An 18,806-nucleotide genomic window follows, 5' to 3' on the forward strand; every position below is an offset into this window, starting at 1 on the left:
GCGGCTACAGCTCCAATTAGACCCCTGGCCTGGGAACCTCCATATGCTGCGGGTGTGGCCCTAAAAAGACAAAAAGAAAAAAAGAACAAGCCCTTCGTAACCTAACCCTCAATTCCCTGAGGGCCACTCTCCATCCGCTCTCCTTCCGCCAAACCTAACCCCTGCGTGTCACCGTTAGAACCGCCACACCACAAAGAAGCAGGTGCGATGAAAAAGCCGTTTCTCGACCTTTTCCCATTACCTCCACCCTAAAAGCAAGCATTTTTAGATCTTTTCCCAAATCTCCACCGCCATGAATTTTATAGAGTATCTTCTTATGGATTCTGTGTGTGTGTTACATACATTAAAGAGAATGTAATTAGGAGGATGGGAATCACACACACACACACGCACGCACGCACGCACGCACGCACGACGGCACATAAGATAGGAAGCGAGCAGGGACCACTGAGTGGCCGAAGGAAGCCTGCTCGATAGTCTGACAACCTCAAAGGGAGGAAAGGTGGGCACGTGCAGCTGTGGACCGGCCCACTCGGCTGTAGCCTGCAACTAAACGTCCTAAGTCAACTACACTTCGGAATTCTACCAAAAATCAGTACTGTGATTTCTGCACCACCTACCACACTCGGGCCTACCACAGGCTCCAGAATTCCGAATTGCCTTTATCACAGGTAACCTTCGTCCACCGGCTCAAGTATCAGTAAAAAACCGGTAGACAGCAGGCGCCAGAAATGGAAAGGGAGGGGGAGAGCCGAGGGCAGCGTGGCTGGAGCAACGAGCACCAGGCGCGGGCACAGGACGGGCAGGAGGGGCGGGGAGGCAGACGATGTTCGGGGCACCACGGACGTGAGGCCGGGGCGCCCGGGAGCCGGCGGTCCGCTGTGGCACCTTAGGGGGAACAGCGAGCCTCGGGCAACTGCTCGAGACGCCTGGAGCGGGAGGAGGAGAGCCACCTCTGCGGCCACGGAACTTGTACTCACCTGCTCGGGTTCGACGTGGCAGAACATGGAGATTTTCTCTTTCACTGACGTGTCCAGAGGGTTTGAGCACCGGCACACAACCTGGACGTGCGGGTGGAGAGAGGGGTTGCCAACCCAGGCTTCCCTCCCGAGGGACACGCGAGGAGGCCCCACCTCGCCAAGCTGGATGCAGACAGTGACTCCCGGCAGAGCAGCAGTAAAAGAGGCTGCCTGCTTTCAACAGTGACACCGGGGAACACGAGAAGCAAGCGAGGGACAGACAGGTAAACGAGCCGACTGGGGTTTTCCTCTATCGAGGGTCTTGGGTGGGAGGACGCGGGACGGGCTAAGGACGGGACCCCGGGCCAGCAGGCGTGGTAGCGAGGCCTCTGGAAGCCACAGCCCCGGGCAAAGCACCAACCCCATTTCTCCGGCCCTCGCTAACTAACTTCAGGCCAAGAAAACAAAGGTTTGAGCTGCCGCGGAGGCGAGATCTTAATCAGACAGACAAGATCAGGCTGAAACCAGGTAACCAGGAAACCTCACCAGATCCGGGGACAGCCCAAGCCCTCTGAGTTCCCGAACACTGTTCTGGGTGGGCTTCGTCTTCTGCTCCCCTGTGGAACTTGGCTATTTCACAGCAGGAAACAAAACAGAACAAAACGTTAATTTCTCCACGGTAAGAACTTTTCCCGTGTGACTTTTCCCCAAACCTCGTTTAACAGGGAGACAGATCATCTGACCGTTTAGCTAATTCAGTTCTCCTTTGTGTCAGTTACACAGGCGCCTATTTCAGAGTCCTGTAAGGTTTGTCCGAAAAGCAGCGGTACAGGTCCTTATCTACCCCACCCCTCTCCCACTCTTTTTTCACTGAAGGCTAACAGATCTGCAATGCTGCGTTAGTTGCGAGTGCACAGCAGGGTGATCCAGATATAACGTGTGACTCCTTTTCCGCTGCAGACCATGACAAGATACTGAGCACAGTGCCCTGCACTACACACGAGGTCCTTCCTTTCTCCAACGTTACGTGACCCTCCGAGACGCTTTATTTTAATCTTTTTCTCTATGGCCACACGCGCGGCATCGGGAAGTTCCCCGGCCAGGGATGGAATCTGAGCTGCAGCTGCAACCTACGCCTCAGCTGTGGCAACGGAAGCCCATTGAGCTGGGCTGGGGATCCAACCCGAGCCTCTGCAGTGACCTGAGTGAGCCGCTGCAATCAGAGTCTTAACCCACTGTGCCACAGTGGGAACTCCTACTGCTACTTCTTGACATTTGGTTTGAGGCATTTTCTACTTACTTCCCGTAGGATGAGGAGCCCCCTCTGTTCATTCCCCCACCCCCATTCCACGCACCTGCCCTGGGTCTTCGGCCCCATCTCACGACCCCTCCTCAGTGCATGTGGACTTTCGAGCATTTGGGTACCAGGCACATGAAACCAGGTGCCACAGCTCTTCCTTTCTGGCCTAATCATTTGCTTGCTTTGGTTGGTTTTTTGGTTTTCCTTTGTTGATGTGCTGAGTTTCCTATGTACGATATTATCACTGTTTTCCTCTAATATTTAACAGATACATTCGTAAGGCAGAGAATTCTAAGAAATCATTTTCCCTGAGGACGTTTGAGCAAACAGCTTCACTAGGTTTGAGTTTCCAGCCCTGCTGCTGAGAAGTCTACTGACATACTGATTTCTTGATTTTTCTCTTTAGCGTCTTTTAGAACTTCTGCCCCATTATCCCCAAATTTCACAATGATGTGCCTTGGTGGGGGTCATTTTTCATTCGACTGGCTGGGCATTCAGGGGGCCACTTCAATCCAGCAACCCCTATCTGCAAATTTCCTTGAATTATTTGGATGCGGAATCAGAAGGCTTTTTCTATAAAGGGTCAGACAATAAATATTTTAGGGTTTATGGGTCACACAGTCTGTCACGACGACTCAACTCATGTTGGGCATAGCTGTATTTCCAGTTTTATTTTCAAAACCAGAGGGTAGGCTGACTTGACCTGTCTACTGACCCCTGGTTCAGATTCCATTGGCCTCTGCATTTCTATTATTTTTAAAAAACCCCATTATTTGGATGTCAGAATTCCTAGATCAGCCGCTAATTCTCTTCTCTTTTCTCTCCTGTGTTCTCTCTCTTCCTGCTCTACTTCCTCTTTCTCTTAAATTTTTGCTGAACCTTCTTTCTCTTAAATTTTTCATTCCTGCGTCCAATTTTCAATTTCCAGGACTTCTTCTCTGTTCTCTGAATGGTCTCTTTTTAGGGTGTCCAGCGCCTGTTAACAGATGCAGTTCACCTCCTCTGCTTTCTGAAGACGTTAACGACATGCTGCTTTGTCTTCTTTTTTGAAGTTTCCTTGTCCTACTCCCTGCAGAGCCCGTTTCCTCTAAATTCCTTTTTTCCTGTTGCTTGGGCTCCTGCACGTTAGATGCTTTTTCCAAAGGTCTGGTGACCCCTGGCCGCCAGCTCACTGTAACACTAGCTGAGGGTCTGTGAGCAGGGGCGGGGGGGCTTGTCCACCAGAGTTTCCCTGTGGGGAATAACTGGCTGGCCTGTTTCCCCGGGAGCCTCTGAGGAAGTGCGTTTTTCCCGGGCTAGTTTTATACCCCAGGAAGTGGCTTCCAGTCTCCTAGGTACAAGGTCCACGCCTGTGGTGATAATTCTGCGAATCAGGTAGCTGAAGAAGGTAGGGTGTCTCCACAACATAAAATTACATGGTCCCTGGTGTCTGCTCATCCAGAAAAAGCCTACAGTGTCCTGCCAAGGTGGAGGGCAGGGGGGGGGGGGGGCTGATGCCCAACTGTGCGTGTTGGCAATGGGGACGCCCATCTATGCACCTGCGCGACAGCCACGATGAGGAGCCCCGCCCGCAGCCCTTGCCCGACCTCTGCGGGGTGACCAGGGCTGCCGCTCTGCATGCCCACTGCGAGGTTAGGATCCAGCCCTCCCAGGTCAACAGGGCCATCCGCTTTCTGCTTTCCTAATCTGTTACTACTGACTCCTCCGAGTATTTATCTCTGTGAGTTCTGTCTTAAAAAAAAAATCCTGGGAGTTTCTGTTGTGGCTCCACAGGTTAAGAACCCAACTAGTATCCATGAAGATGTGGGTTTGATCACTGGCTTCGCTCCGTGGGTTAAAGGATCTGGCATTGCCACAAGCGGTGCTGTAGGTCACAGATGGAGCTCAGATCCAGGGTTGCTGCGGCTGTGGTGCAGGCCGGCAGCTGCAGCTCTGATTCGACCCCTAGCCTGGGAACCTCCATATGGCTGCAAGTGTGGCCCTAATAAGGAAAAACCAAAACCAAAACCAAAAAACCCCCTTGACTCCAGGTGTAGTGGGGTTTCACCACGTAGTAAAGATACATGGATACGTGCAGGCCAACTGCGAGTTCTCTGGTTAATCTTCCAAATGGCTTCCATTTGCTCTTTTCAAAGAAGGTGGGTTTTTTTTAATCTTTTTTGTCATTTCTTGGGCCGCTCCCGCGGCACACGGAGCTTCCCAGGCTGGGGGTCCATTCGCAGCTGTAGCCACCGGCCTACACCACAGCCACAGCAACTCCAGATCCGAGCCGTGTCTGCGACCTACACCACAGCTCACGGCAATGCCGGATCCTTAACCCACTGAGCAAGGCCAGGGATCGAACCTGCAACCTCATGGTTCCTAGTCGGATTTGTCAACCACTGCGCCACGACGGGAACTCCTCAAAGAAGGCTTTTTTCCCCCTGCTTCCTGCACCTCAAACACCTGAAACAGCTGAGGAGGCAAGCACCCCTTCCTCCCTCCTCTCCACCGTCCCAAGGAAAGCTCTCGATGCCTCACCTGAGGAACCAGGCTGACGTGAATGTTACAGAAGTTCTCTCTTTTGACCTTGAACTGGAACTGGCGGAATGCCTCGATGAAGGGCATGCTCTCTATGTCTCCCACCGTCCCGCCAAGCTGGGCGAACAAAGGCAGTTTAGGACTCGCACAGCAGCAACGGACAGACCATCGTGCATCAACGCTAATAAAAATTCTTTTTAAAAAAAGAAGTTAGGCAACAAGCTTGTCCTCCTGCGGTTTAGTTTTCTAGCAGCGCCACTCTGTCGACAGAAACAGGGTCAGGCAAACTCCCCGGGCTCATAAAACGTCCACTAACAGGAATGAGACGCGTCTTTGTGCGCTAAAAGCTGACTTCTGATAGGCTCCCCGCTCCTCTTTCCCCATCATTTGAGGAAAAAGGTCAGATGAAAGACACACTAGGAGTTTTACTTGTACAAAGAGTCAGTCTTAAAGCAAAGAAACCAAAATCTTATCTCCTTGGCCATAGCTTCTGCGTTAAAAAGCAGCTACAAACAAACTGCTGGGGGATGGAAATCCTGTGAAATCAGATTGTTATGATCATTATAAAAAAAAAAACAAAACAAAACTGCTGGGACGTCTCGGTCTCCTGCTTTCGCAGGAACACCGCGCTCCCCGCGCCAGGACCGGCAAGGCAGGAGCACGGACACTGAAGTCAAAGGAGGCCCATTCAGAGAGACGCACGGTCCTGCCCGTGGAAAGCGGAAGGTCAGGTCCCGCCAGCCTCACCGGGAGAGCCACGCGGAGTAAGCGGACGAAGGCTGGCAACGGGGAACCCTGGGGGACGGGCAGCGACTCCCCGCGATGCAGACCAGGCCCTTCTCTGCCCTGCGGCCGCAGGAGGGAGGGAAGGACTGAGGAGGTGAGAAGACGTGCGCCTGACCCCGCCGCAAGAACCGCCAAGAGTCAAAAGGACTCGACAAACCTCGATGACGCACACTTGAGGCTCCAGGCCGTCTTCATCCACGGGGATCAGGGCCTGTCTCATGACCCACTCCTGGATGGCGTCGGTGATGTGCGGGACGACTGAGAAAGACAAAGACACATGTGACCTGCCTCCCTTCAGCGCAGCTGCGGCCGAGACGCTCATTGTGACACAAACCGCAGAGCAGCAGCGGGCTCGGGACCATCTTTCTGAGACCCTTCCCCGCAAAAGGCCCTTAACGGATCACACTGCTCTGTGCACACTGCTGTGCACACTTCCCAGCTGGGGCTGCAAGTCCTACAAGAGAGCAGGGCCTGGAGAGGAGTCCTGAGGCACCTTGGAGCCCTGGCCCTGGCGCACCATCTCGCCTGGCCACACAACCGCACGTCGGACCTCGGGGCCGGCCCTGCCGCCTACGGCTGGGCAGTTTAGGGGGAGGCACGTCACACCCTTTCCCAAGGACCAGAGAGCGCCAGGCCCCTGTTCCATCACGTTCTGGTTTACCAAAGGGCAGCAAACCCGCTGCACAGACGGGAAGGCCAGTCAGGAGCATGGCATCTGGGCCAGAATGTCGGGTTCCAATCTCAGTTCCATCACTCAGTTCCACAAATCTCGGCTCCACAAATCTCAGAGGTGTGGCTCTTTGGGCAAATCACGGAACCACCCCTGAGCTCCATTCCTACCCATTCACCGGAGGGAGGAGCTTCTACGTGAGCAAGTCGTGGAAACGGGAGGCGCGCACGGGAGAGATGCCGAGCCAAGCACGGGCGGGACAGCGCTCACCGAGGCCAGCCACAGCCGGGACCTCTTTCAATCACCGTGCGGGGCTCAGGAGGCCAGTTCCTAAGGGGCAGCAGTTACTCTTTAACTTGCTCTATAACTGGCACTCCCTTGAGCTGGGGACATTACCTATTCCACACACAGCAGCCAAAGTAATCTTTTAAAAAGGCACGTCAGGAGTTCCGGTTGTGGCTCAGCGGGTTAAGAACCTGACTAGTATCCCTGAAGATGTGGGTTCAATCCCTGGCCTCGCTCAGCGGGTTACGACGCAAGCTTCAGTATAGGTCGTGGATGTGGCTCGGATCTGGTGTTGCCGTGGCTGTGGTGCAGGCCGGCAGCTGTAGCTCCAATTTGACCCCTAGTCCGGGAACGTCCACATGTGGCAGGTGCCATCATGAAAAGAAAAAAGAATATGCACATTTGTGTTGACCACTCCCAGGCTTCAACTCCTAAATGGCTTCCCCGGCTCGGCGTAAACTCCCCACCCCACGTGGGGATCCAGGAAGCCCTGCGGCCCCAGCCCATCCCGCCCACGTCACCCTCCGGGTCCCAGACCAGGCCCCTGGCAGCCCCTGCCCTCCGCCCTTCCCAGGGCTGGGCCCTCGGCTCACAGCCCTCTCCTCGGAGGCGCTCCCTGAGCCCGTCCAGCCCGCTCCCCCTCCATCTGGTCCGTCTCCGCTGCTGGCAGACACCTCACTGCGTGTTTTGTCCTCCCTGGAAGGTAAACCCCACGAGGACAAGGCTCATGGGTCTCACGCACCAGGGACGCCCCGCACCAGCGAGGGTCCAACCAGAGCCAGCACTGGAATCGCCGAATGAGCGAGTGAGCAGACTCCGACCCTCTCTGCCCAAAGACCAGCGGGCGCCACGCGGGCTCCGACCCCGCTGGGTCTGGACCATCATCCCAGACGCACGACACGCACTGTCTGACCAACCGCCCTCATCTGGCTGCCTGCACCCCTTGACCCTCAGCACTGGGGGAAAACAAGAGCTCTCTGGATTCGAATCACACAGCTGGACTGAGCGCTTCAAAGCCACTCAGAGAGGAAGGCGCCGACCCATGCGATTTCTTGAGTAAACAACTACACACTCTGAGTTTTCAACGGAAGACACATTTCGGTACCAGTACCGTGACACATCCGTGCCGGAACCGCATAAAAGGTACGTGCGGTTTGGTTTGGTTTTGCTTATTAGGGCCACGCGGCATGTGGAGGTTCCGGGCTGGGGGTCGAACTGGAGCTACAGCTGCCGGCCTGCACCACAGCCACAGCGACGCCAGATCTTTGACCCACGGAGCAAGGCCAGGGATCGAACCCGAATCCTCAAGGATCCTGGTCGGGTCCGTTAACTGCGGAGCCATGACGGGAACCCCAAAGGTCCGTTTTTATATACAAAAGACATCAAAGCGGTTCCAATTTCCAAACCTTAACGGCAGACCCAGCGTTACCTTGGACGGTTTTTCCCAAGTAATCTCCTTTGCGCTCCTTGTTAATGACATACTGATATATCTTCCCCGTGGTCAGATTATTGTCCTTGGTGAGTCGGATGTCAAGGAAACGTTCGTAGTTACCCAGGTCCAGGTCCACTTCCCCCCCATCGTCCAGCACAAACACCTCCCCTGCAGGGAAGAGTGGCAACGGTTAGGGGCATGCAACACACAGATGCTGTGGCCCAACGGGAGTGCCAAGAACAAACAGCTGACCAGAACAAACTCTGCATTAACTTGACAGGAAGCAGAGAAATTTATTTCTAGGAGAGAAAATAGGACACGAACGAAAAAATCAACAACCATGCCACACTCCCAGTCCCCCACTCAACTCAGTGAATCGGAAGATTCTGCCGTGAAAGAGCACAGCATGAAGGAGAAAGGACAGCTCACAGTGGTGTGGCATCTGCCACCCCGAGAAAAAAGGTTCTGGAGTTCCCTTCGTGGCTCAGCACTTAATGAACCCAACCAGGATCCACGAGGACGCGGGTTTGATCCCTGGCCTCGCTCCGTGGGTGAAGGATCCGGCGTTGCCGTGAGCTGTGGTGTAGGTCGGACGCGGCTCGGATCCCACGTGGCTGTGGCTGTGGTGTAGGCCGGCGGCTGCAGCTCCCACTGGACCCCTCGCCTGGGAACCTCCGTATGCTGAGGGTGTGGCCCTAAAAAAAAGAAAATGAATGTTCAGCAAAGTCTCCTACTTGGGCAGAAAAAGGTTTAAAATGTCATAAAAGCAGGTTTTGGTCCAAAAACTTGAACAAGGTTTATAGAGATAGAGATAAAGAAATATCAATGTTAAAGTCCTGGGATGATAAAACCAGATCTGGGCCGCACTTCGGACCAGAACAAAGCCGTGAAACTTCTGAGGTCGCGCCTTGCCTTCGTGGAACATTCACTCCTTTCAACGTCGTTCTGGAAATTCTGCCCCAAATGGGACCCTCCTGCCATCGCCAACAGGAGCCACGCTCACAACAGCAGAGCAAAAACGGTCTTGTTTTTCCCGCATCCTCTGCTCTCAAGAATTCTGGACTATTGCTCCAATGCGTCCATCTTTTCCCGACACTCTTTATTGCATAAAGAATTTCGCTCGGATGATACTCATCCTTACAGGGTTTGACCTCACATTAAAACCAGGAGGATGGAGGAGCTCCCGTCGTGGCGCAGTGGTTAACGAATCCGACCAGGAACCATGAGGTTGCGGGTTCGGTCCCTGGCCTTGCTCGGTGGGTTAAGGTTCCGGCGTTGCCGTGAGCTGTGGTGTAGGTCACAGACACAGCTCGGATTCCGCGTTGCTGTGGTTCTGGCGTAGGCCGGTGGCTACAGCTCCGATTTGACCCCTAGCCTGGGAACCTCCATATGCCGCGGGAGCAGCCCAAGAAATAGCTAAAAAGACAAAAAGACAAAAAAAAAAAGGATAGAAAAAAAAGAAAGAAAGAAAGAAAGGAAAGTAGGAGTATGAAAACACCTTCAAAACTCAAAAGTTTTTTTTCGGGGGGGGGGGCCCGCACCTGTGGCACATGGAGGTTCCCAGGCTGGGGGTCGAATTGGAGCTGTAGCCCCGGCCTACACCACGGCCACAGCCAGGCCTGATCCGAGCCGCATCTGCAACTTACACCACAGCTCAGGGCAACGCCAGGTCCTTAACCCACGGAGCGAGGCCAGGGATCAGACCTGTGTCCTCACGGATACTAGTCAGATTAGTTTCCGCTGAGCCACAACAGGAACTCCCACAACCCAGAAGTTTTTTAAACGTGTAGCTCTACCCTGATTTCGAGTCATTACCCTCCTAGGTAATTCAGACACAGTCACACATCACACAGAGGACAGATGACCAGTGAGAACAAAGACGTACAGTGCCACGTCCCCAGCCACCTCAGGGCTTCAACTTTTCTCTCCCTTCCAAAGACGTCTGCTTGTATCACCCACACTCTGCGGGCGGGACAGGGTGTCGAGCGCGCACCCCTCCAAATCCAACATGGCCTGAATTCCTGGACCCTACCAAGCGGTCCCTCGGCCTCTGCCTAATCACCTCCACTGAAGGGAACTCGCAAATTCTGGAAGCCACATCCCCGCTCTGGGAGAGCACGTGCTGTTACAAAGACCTTTTTTTATGCTGGGCCAAACCTCTACCTACCCGCCCTACCCCTAAAGACGGGGCCTCAAGAACAAGCATAATCCCGCTTCTCAAATATCTGAAGAAAGCTACCGTGCCATCAGATGTCCCTTTTCAAGAGGAGAGACAACTCTCATTCAACCCCCAAAAGACCACTTCTGCTACTTCTTCTCAAGATTTTTAAAATTGCATTTTTAAAGTATCGTTGGTTTATGATGCTATGCCGATTTCTGCCACCCGGCAAAGTGACCCCGTCACATGTATACATTTCTATTCTTTCTGGGACAGAAACCACTGGATTCTAATCACTCCACTGCCCACCAAGCTCTCTGCCTCCTCCCTGCCCAGGTGAGGAAGGCGTCAGTCTGCTGCCATGCGAAGGACCAGTCTCTGAAGACGGGAAATGGAGTCACGTGATGCAGCGCACACGCAATTTCCAAGGGCTGACATTTTCCCTGCACATATCACAAGACCGGTATTTTTAAAAAAGAAACGAAGAAACGCATCTTGCTTACCATGCTCATAGGGAGAGAATGTTCCCGCATCGATGTTGATGTAGGGGTCAATTTTAATGGAGGTCACGTGTAAACCGCAGGACTTGAGGATCGTGCCCACGCTGCTGGCGATGATCCCTTTCCCGATGCCGGATATCACACCGCCAGTAACCAGAATGTACTTCATTGCACCTGCTGACCTGGGAGAGGGAAATTCCAGATAAGACGTATCTCAGCAAATCCAACCGATCTGGATTCAAAGGCCGGCGCGGCCACTTACCGAGCCAGGAGGCTCGGGTTCCGTCATGCAACTTGGGAAGGTGGATCACTCAATGGCTTTGGTCAAATCTGAGCTGAGAAATAACGTTAATTAAATAATGAAGCTTTTGTTTAAAGCTTTGACAGCTAACAATTTTGAGGGTCAATCTAATTTAAAAAATAACAAACAAAGAAAAACACAGCTCTGTGGCCAGAACACCATGGCCTCATTGCCGCCAAACTCTGCAACACCAGGCGGGTGCGTCCTTTTCCCTACGCGGGAAAAAGATTTCGATCTTAGATAAGCACTCGGATTGCTCATAAAACAGGTAACATCTTTGGCTAAACTGTAACGTATCGCCAAGAAAATACAGCTCCTGTCGTTTATGGAAGACAGAATCAAAGGAAAGGACTTCAACATTTAAAAGGGGTTGCAGTGAAAACCAAGGATCTTTTCGTTAAAGGTAGCTCTCCTCGGTCCTTTAATAACTTGCTGCTTGCCAGCAACCTCGTCCAGGTGTGCCACGCAGACAGCCCGTGGCCTGGAGGAAAGGGACATGAAGAATAACCAGTCCCAAGCACGCCATGGTCGGAGGACTCAGAGGGGAGATTGGGTTAAGTCCTAAGAGCAGGCCAGTGGCGCAGGGAGCGCACGACAGAGACTGGGGGGGAGAGAAAGGGGTCGATGGCCGCGCAACAGCAGCAGAGGCGACGGCTCCCCGGGCAGCCTGTATCCCTGGCCCCGGCTTCGCGGGCCCCGTAAACCCGAATGCGACCAAGATGAGGAACACAAGCCCAAGCAGAAGAGAGTGCGAGAACGCTTGCTTTGGCAGGGCTGGGACCTCTTCCTCCCCTGAAGCCAAAGTAGAGTAAGAATAGGCTGCGACAGGAACGAGGAAAGCGGGCAGTGCTGTCTGCAGCGCCCCCCACCCCCAGGGCAGGAAGGACACTTGGCAAGGAGATGAGGTCAACGTCCTCCCCTTCCGACGGCAAGGAAGACCCCCGACCACGTCCTGCCTCTTCTGTCCTCCGCGGCGGCACTTCTAAGAGCTCGCCCCCCGGTTTCCGAGAAACGCACACAGGAGCCCCCAAAAGGGCCTTATGGGCAGATAAACAGAGAAAATGCTGGTTCGGTAGCCACCTGGTTTCTTTGCTGCAAGCGCTCTCAGGGCCTTTCATGAGCTGATGTGCGCAGTGACCTCCCAAAGGGATGCTTCATCTGCAGTTTCCCCAAACGGGTCTGACCCAAGTCCCTAACATGTGGGAGACACGCTGTCCTGTCACCTCACGGCCGAACGTTCCCTACTGACACGTGACTGTGAACTGGGCCACATCTTAGAGAGGTTCTAACCAGGCATATCCCTGAGTCGACACCCTGGTCTCACTGACTGGATTCTGGAAGTTTCTAGAAAGTCCTCCGCCATCTTGACTGGGTGATAGAGCAGGTTACTTCCCGAGAAGACGCGTCTCAACCATTTGCATTTGATTTGCCCTGATTTTACTCTGAGGATGACGGCCTCTCTTTGGGGGGCGCTTGCGGTCCCCCACAGCGCCTGGCAATAAATATTTCAACATGATGGGGGGAGGGGAGTGACGGGACTTGGTCCCCCCTATGTAGGTAAGTGGCATTGTGCCAGGCCCCTCGGGGGCTACAAAAATTACTCAGATTTGGGCCGACTTGTTTTTGGGTTTTTGGTGTGTCTTTTGTCTTTCCAGGGTCGTATGCGTGGCATATGGAGGTTCCCAGGCTAAGGGTCTGCTAGGAGCTACAGCTGCCGGCCTCCACCACAGCCACAGCCACACGGGATCCAAGCCACGTCTGTGACCTACACCACAGCTCATGGACACGCCAGAGCCCTAACCCACTGAGCGAGGCCAGGGATCAAACCCACATCCTCAAGGATACTAGTCGGGTTCCTTAACCACTGAGCCACCAAGGGAACTCCCTAGAGCCTATGGTTTAAGTTGCCATCCAGTTAGAGACAGAACATTTAGAAATACACAAGTGACCCAGTAACCCCAGGCCGCAGAGGGCTTAAATGGTGAGGAGAGAACTTTCAGCAGCAAGACCAGGGTCACCTACCACGGCCCATCAGAGGAAGTACAAGTCGGGAAGGGAGGAGAGGATCCAGGCTCCTCCTGCTGTGTTCACCTGAGACGGCAATGGCCTTGAAGAGAAAGGGGACAGAGGGACAGGAAGGCGACGGCTATCTACAGAACACGAGGGCAGCGCCCAGAAAAGAGACAGAGCGTGAGGAGGGGCGGGGGAAACGGGGGGATAAACTGGAAATTCAGGCAAGGACCAAATCACAAGGCAACCTGAAGCCTCATCTGAACTTTCACCTGAAGGTGATGAGCGATGGGAAGGTTTTCAAGTACAGAAGGGACACAAATCAAGATGCTGCAGAGGAACTCAGCAATGAAACACCAGCAAAGACGTTAAACGCTGAGATCGAATTCCAGCTCCACCACTTGTGGATGAAACCTGTCAAAACCACGGGAGGCGTCTGATGCCCCAGTCCTTACAGCTGTTAAATGGCAGTGAGACTCTCCGCATCGCCTGGGTCACAGGACTGCTGAGGATTCAAAATTACAATGAGTGCGGACGTAAGTGCGCCACGCACACGTAGTGAACTTCTTAAAATGCCGCATCCTCATCCTGGGCGGCCAGTGGGTAAGGGGGCCAGCGGGGTGGGGGGGCCGAAGCCGAGCCTTCCCAGCACACGGAGGCCGTCGGGCTCCGAGGCCCCTTCCGCCCGCGGCAGCCCGGGCGCGCCGGAGGGGGCCGCAGCCAGGCCGCCGAGCCCATCCCCCACCGCAGCGGGCCCGTCTCGGACCTTGATCCCCTTCCAGCGAGGCTAGGGCCGTGCCCTGAGGCCGGAGGGGCGAGGGCCGGAGCAGTTGCAAGGAGCTGCAGCCGCCGGCGTGCTCGGGGAGGGCTGGGCAGTAGGGGCTCCTGCGCCTCTCCGGCCCTCTCCGTCTCACGAGCCACCCCCGGCCCTCTGATCAGGCAAGCCAGGCCGCGCTGACATGGGCGCTACCGGTCCCAGCGGCCCTTCCCGCCGCCCCACGCCCCCTGCGGCCGGTCTCCCTGGCGGAGCCCGGCCACGCGGCCCCGCGCGCGGGAGCCGGCTCCTAGCCGGCCTGGCCGCCCGCCCCACTCCCGCTAGGCACGCAGCCCATTGGGCAGGCCGGCGGGCCACCTCACCCCTGATTGGTGGGAGCGACGTCTGTCACCGGCGCTGGGGCCGTCCTGCTCCCAGCTCGGCTCCCGCCGCGGGTACCGGCACGGGAGAACAGCTCCCCCGGGCTCCCCGGAGTCAGCCTACCTGCGGCCGGCCTTAACCCGGGCCGTCGGCTAAGGCGCTGAGCGGGCCGCGCTGGCGCTGAGCCCCCGGCAGCCAATGCACCAACCCGGCCGCATGCGCCGGGCAGTCTTTCACGGAGGCGGGCTCTAGGCGGTGCGCACGCAGAGATGGGAGGCGGGGCAGGGCGCGGGCCCTCCCTGGGGCGGGGCCTGGGCGAGCCGGGCTCACGGTCCCTGGTGCGCAGGCGCGGGGCGAGTGCGCTTTCCCGTGCGCGGGGCCTGCGGCTGGAGATTGTCCAGTGGTCTCTGCAGACGCCCAGCAGAGGCAGGAGGTTCGAGACTAGGCCGGTTATGGTGCGTCTGCCTTTCTCACGACCAGTGGTGCGGCCTTCCTCTTTTGAGGGGGAGGCTGTTTTGACCCCCCCCCCCCGGCACATCCATCACCTGGCTCCAGCCCCCACTCCCCAGCAGCCTTCTGGAGGCGGCGAGATCCATCACGCCTTAGCCCGGAACCGTCCGACCTTGAGCAAGGCGGCGAGACCCAGCCCATCTCTACGCGGCCCGCTCTGAACCGAGGGGCGCTGGCCATGTCACCCCGCCCCCGCCCCCGCCTCTGTAACTGGAAAGGCCCAGAGGAGGGCTGGGCGCCGACTCCTTCCGCAGCTGAAGGGAGGAAGAGCAAGTGAGGCAGAAACAAAAGCCGGTCTGAAGGCCCTGAGGCCCAGAAGAGCCTCCCAGTTGAGCTGGGGAAGAGCTTAAGAGAAGATCAGGCTGGAGAGGGCAGCGGCCCTACCACGCCCAGCATTTTAAACTGAGGATTTTCTTTCCCCTGAGGGCAGTGGAGAGCCTTAGAAACTTAGAGGGGAGGTTTGGTTTTGCATACTGAATACAGGCCCATGCTTATTTTTTTTTTCTCCAAACACTTTACAACAGTATCTTGAAAAGTAAGTCTCCCATCTGTGTATCCCAGTGTTCTGCTTTCTGTCTTTCTTTTTAAATTTTACTTACTTTTTGGAGTTCCCGTCGTGGCTCAGCGGAAGCGAATCCAACTAGTATCCATGAGGATCTGGGTTTGATCCCTGGCCTCACTCAGTTAAGGATCCAGCGTTGCCATGGCTGTGGTGTAGGCCAGCAGCTGTAGCTCTGATTGGACCCCCAGCCTGGGAACTTGCACATGCCGTGGGTGCGGCCCTAAAAACCAAAAAATAAATAAAATAAATTTTACTTAAATATTGATATTCCCTTATGTTATATTTGAGTATTGTTGATTTACAGTGTTGTGTTAGTCTCAGGGGTACAGCAAAGTGATTCTGTTATTTTCAGTAATAACCTACATGGGAAAAGAATTTGAAAGAGAATAAATACCCGTTTTCTTCCTTGGAAGCAGTTTGTCTCAAGTTCTTGTACACCTTTGTTGAAGGATTTGAAGAAAAGACGTGTGTGATGTGATTTGTATTCAGGAAAATGACTCAAGCAAATGCATTCCAGCAAACCAGTTAGGAGGCTTCTGCAACGGCCCCGAAGAGTCTTCTGGCTTCTTCCATGTCTGAGTCACCACTGCTCCTGCTCTGCCAAGCTGCACTCGGCTCCAACTCCAAAACATGCTTGGGATGTTTCACAGCCACACGGCTTTCAAGAAGCATTTGGTGTTTATCCAAGTGCCTGGGACGTGATAGACCCTGAGAACATACTTGCCAAAGTAACAGCAGTGCTGTAGACGGTACAAAAAGAGACACATATCCGGCCACTCTCCTGAATGCCCACTATACCCTCTGCTCTCCTCCGCAAGCTTCTGCTTTCTCTCAGTTGACCGTCCTGCTTGCTGTTTCACTGAGCAAAGAGAAGCCATCAAGAGACCTTCCTTGAGAAGGTCACTGGTGGCATGGCCTAGTGGTTAAGGACACAGCATTGCCGTGTCATTGCCGTGGCTCTGGTTACTGCTATGGTGCAGGTTTGCTCCCTGGCCCAGGAACTTCCATGTGCAGCAAAAAAAAAAAAAGAGAAAGCACTTCCTTGAGCTCCTACCACCCTATCCATCAGTCTGCTTCCATCTGTGCCCAAGACAAGCTCTGCCTTGTCTCCTGTGCCGTGGACAAGCTGCCTTTGCACCTAGAGGTCGGCCTCGCCTTGTTGCTTCAGGTGCCATATCCTGCATCATCAGTTTCCCCTCTCTCCTAGGTCATTTCCACTGGCAGGAGGCACTTTCTCCCACCCTAAAACAAAAACCCTCCAGGAGTTCCTGTTGCGGCTCAGCAGGTTAAGGACCAACCTGTGAGGGGAGGGGTTTGATCCCTGGCCTGGCTCAGTGGGTTAAAGATCTGGCGTTGCCACAAGCTACAGTGCAGGTCACAGAGGCGGCTCAGATCCAGTATTGTCGTGGCGGTGACATAGACTGCAGCAGCAGCTCTCATTTGACCCCTGGCCAGAAACTTCCATATGGCACAGGTGCAGCCATCAAAAGAAAAAAAATAAAAAGAAAAGAAAATTTAGGAGCTCCTGTTGTGGCTCAGCAGTCATGAACCCGACTCAGTATCCACGAGGACATGGGTTCAGTCCCTGGAACCGCACAGTGGGTTAAGGATCTGCCGTTGCTGCGAGCCAGGGTGTAGGCCCACAGCTGCAGCTCCGATTGGACCCTTAGCCTGGGAACTTCCAGATGCTGCAGGAGCGGCCCTAAAAAAAAAAAGGCAGAAACAAAACAAAAAAAACCTCTCCCTTGTCTCTCGTGATGCTCTGGCTTCCCCTCCATTTCTCCATTGCAGCGCAGCTCCTCGAAAGTGCGGTTTGAATTCACTGTCTCCAGTGGCTTCCAGTGGCTCATGCTGTCAGGCTCTTTCTCTCGTACTTCCACTGAAACGACTTTTGTCAAAAATTAACATCTACCTTCCCGACCCCTTCTTTATATACCAGCCTAGCCTCACAAGTCCCAGGTCGAGACACCAGGGTGGCTCTGTAGGCACGATGTGAACGTGTGTGTGTGGTCTGTCCTGCCGCCGGATCCTGCCCCTGTGTGTGTGTGTGTGTGTGTGTGTGTGTGTGTGTTTGGGCTGCCCTGTGGTCTTCTGGGTACCACCGTCCTGCCACCGGATCCTGCCCCTGAGCTCACCCCTTCCCTACCAATGATTGCCACAGCAGGTCACCTCTTCCTCAGAAACGTGTTCTTTCCCTGGTTTCTGGGAAACCGCCATCTCCGTTCTCCTCCTGTTTCACAGGCATCTCCTTCTAGGCCTCTTCCTAGAACCTCTCTGCTTCCTGACCGTAAGCGCCGTAGGCCCCAAGGCTCGGAAGATGCTTTCTGCATGTGTCCTCACTCTAGAGGATCTCATTCAGGCTTTAAATACCAGACTTGAGAGACTAGACCGTCAATGCCATCTGTGTGCTGACAACTCACAAATTTATATTTCCAGCCTGAACTTCTCTCCTTATCGCCAAGCTTGGGGCCCTTCTCAGCGAGAGGGCTCCAAGTCTGTGCTGCGCAAAGGAACAAAAGGCCAGGCACTTGTCTTCAGGTGGCACCATTCTGCGATTGCCCTTCGTGCTCCAGAGCGCCCCCTGGGATCGGGCTGGGGCTAGACTCCGCTAAACCAGGGCCTGCAGGCTATTTTAGACTTTGTGGGCCATAGGGTCTCGGTCAGAACGCCTCAGCAGTGGCCATAGATAACATGGAAACAAAATAAGCTCCACTGGGTTCCAATACCATCTCCTTGTTTACAGAGATACGGATTCGGGCTGAAGGCCCTTCTGCAACCCCTAGGCCAAACACACCTTGTCCAGTTTCTTCCCTTCCAGGCTGCATGTAAGAGCCTCAGTTGTCCTGTTACACAGGAACCCATCTCAGACTTCATTCCTCGGGGACCCAACCTAGACTACGCCTCCTACAGCCGCCCCCAACCTGTGAGCTGGCTTTACCCTGAGCACCGTCGCAGGGCGCCGACGTTACCTGCTGCTTACTTGTCTGTCTCCTCCTCGCCAGATTCTAATCTCTCCGAGACTAGTTAACCTTTCTGTGTCTCCCTTCCCTTGTCAGGTGCAGGCTCATTCACCTTTTAATAACCAGGATCCCGCACATCTAATTCCCACTGCTGCCACCGTGGTGATGCACCTGCCACTGTTGTCACTATACTACGTACGGGGAGCCGAGACTGAAAATATAAAAACCTCCCAAGAGCAGGGGTAAGGGTTCACTTTGGGGTTTTTGTGTGTTTATTTGTTTGTTTTTTAGGACAGCACCCACAGCATATGGAAGTTCCCAGGGTAGGTGTGGAATCGGAGCCTGGTCTGCAACCTACACCACAGCTCATGGCAACGCCGGATCCCAGACCCACGGAGTGAGGCCAGGGGTCGAACCAGTCTCCTCATGGATGCTGGGAGGGTTCTTACCGCTGAGCCACAACGGGAACTCCCTGTAAGGGTCCTTTGGAGCCTCATTCTGTCCATCACCGCACCTGGCTAATTGTTTTCTAGCCAAGGCTCCTTTGAGTCACTTTTTTCACCTTCACATCCTATGTTGTCATCTGAGCCTGAGGGTACAACCACTTCGCCAAATAGCATCATCGAAGAACGCTATGGATTACCTGAGGGAGCAGTGGAGCGGGAGAAAGCCTTACAACTGTCGACCTAAATTTGTATTTTTTTTCCTTATAAGGTCG

At 54.5% G+C, this 18,806-nt stretch overlaps 1 protein-coding gene and 1 non-coding gene across 7 annotated transcripts in view; one reads left to right on the plus strand and one right to left on the minus strand.

Moving 5' to 3' along the window:
• CTPS1 (CTP synthase 1) overlaps nucleotides 1–14,258 on the minus strand; it is a 31,398-nt gene extending 17,140 nt beyond the window's left edge. The window contains exons 1-8 of one of the 6 annotated variants that reach the window (XM_084965501.1): nucleotides 13,194–14,015; nucleotides 10,873–10,940; nucleotides 10,614–10,792; nucleotides 7,950–8,120; nucleotides 5,723–5,823; nucleotides 4,780–4,896; nucleotides 1,506–1,589; nucleotides 981–1,061 (exon numbers count right to left, since the gene is read on the minus strand). In XM_084965501.1, the coding sequence (XP_084821627.1) occupies nucleotides 981–1,061; nucleotides 1,506–1,589; nucleotides 4,780–4,896; nucleotides 5,723–5,823; nucleotides 7,950–8,120; nucleotides 10,614–10,779 (720 nt within the window). In that variant the 5' untranslated portion in view covers nucleotides 10,780–10,792; nucleotides 10,873–10,940; nucleotides 13,194–14,015. Of the gene's footprint in view, nucleotides 1–980; nucleotides 1,062–1,505; nucleotides 1,590–4,779; nucleotides 4,897–5,722; nucleotides 5,824–7,949; nucleotides 8,121–10,613; nucleotides 10,793–10,872; nucleotides 10,946–13,193; nucleotides 14,016–14,058 lie in introns of those variants that run through there. The other 5 variants (XM_084965502.1, XM_005656199.4, XM_003128105.5 and 2 more) reach the window with 5 other exon arrangements.
• On the plus strand, nucleotides 8,022–8,088 carry MIR9829 (microRNA mir-9829). Its single transcript, NR_128516.1, has one exon. It is a non-coding gene; the product is annotated as a microRNA mir-9829 (primary transcript).
• Nucleotides 14,259–18,806: the final 4,548 nt, after the last annotated feature.

Source organism: Sus scrofa, chromosome 6, assembly GCF_054392235.1.
Source record: "Sus scrofa isolate SSC_HxYL_T2T_F1_AM1 chromosome 6, Sscrofa_HxYL_maternal_Yorkshire_Landrace_v2.0, whole genome shotgun sequence".
In the NCBI taxonomy this organism is placed as follows: domain Eukaryota; kingdom Metazoa; phylum Chordata; class Mammalia; order Artiodactyla; family Suidae; genus Sus; species Sus scrofa.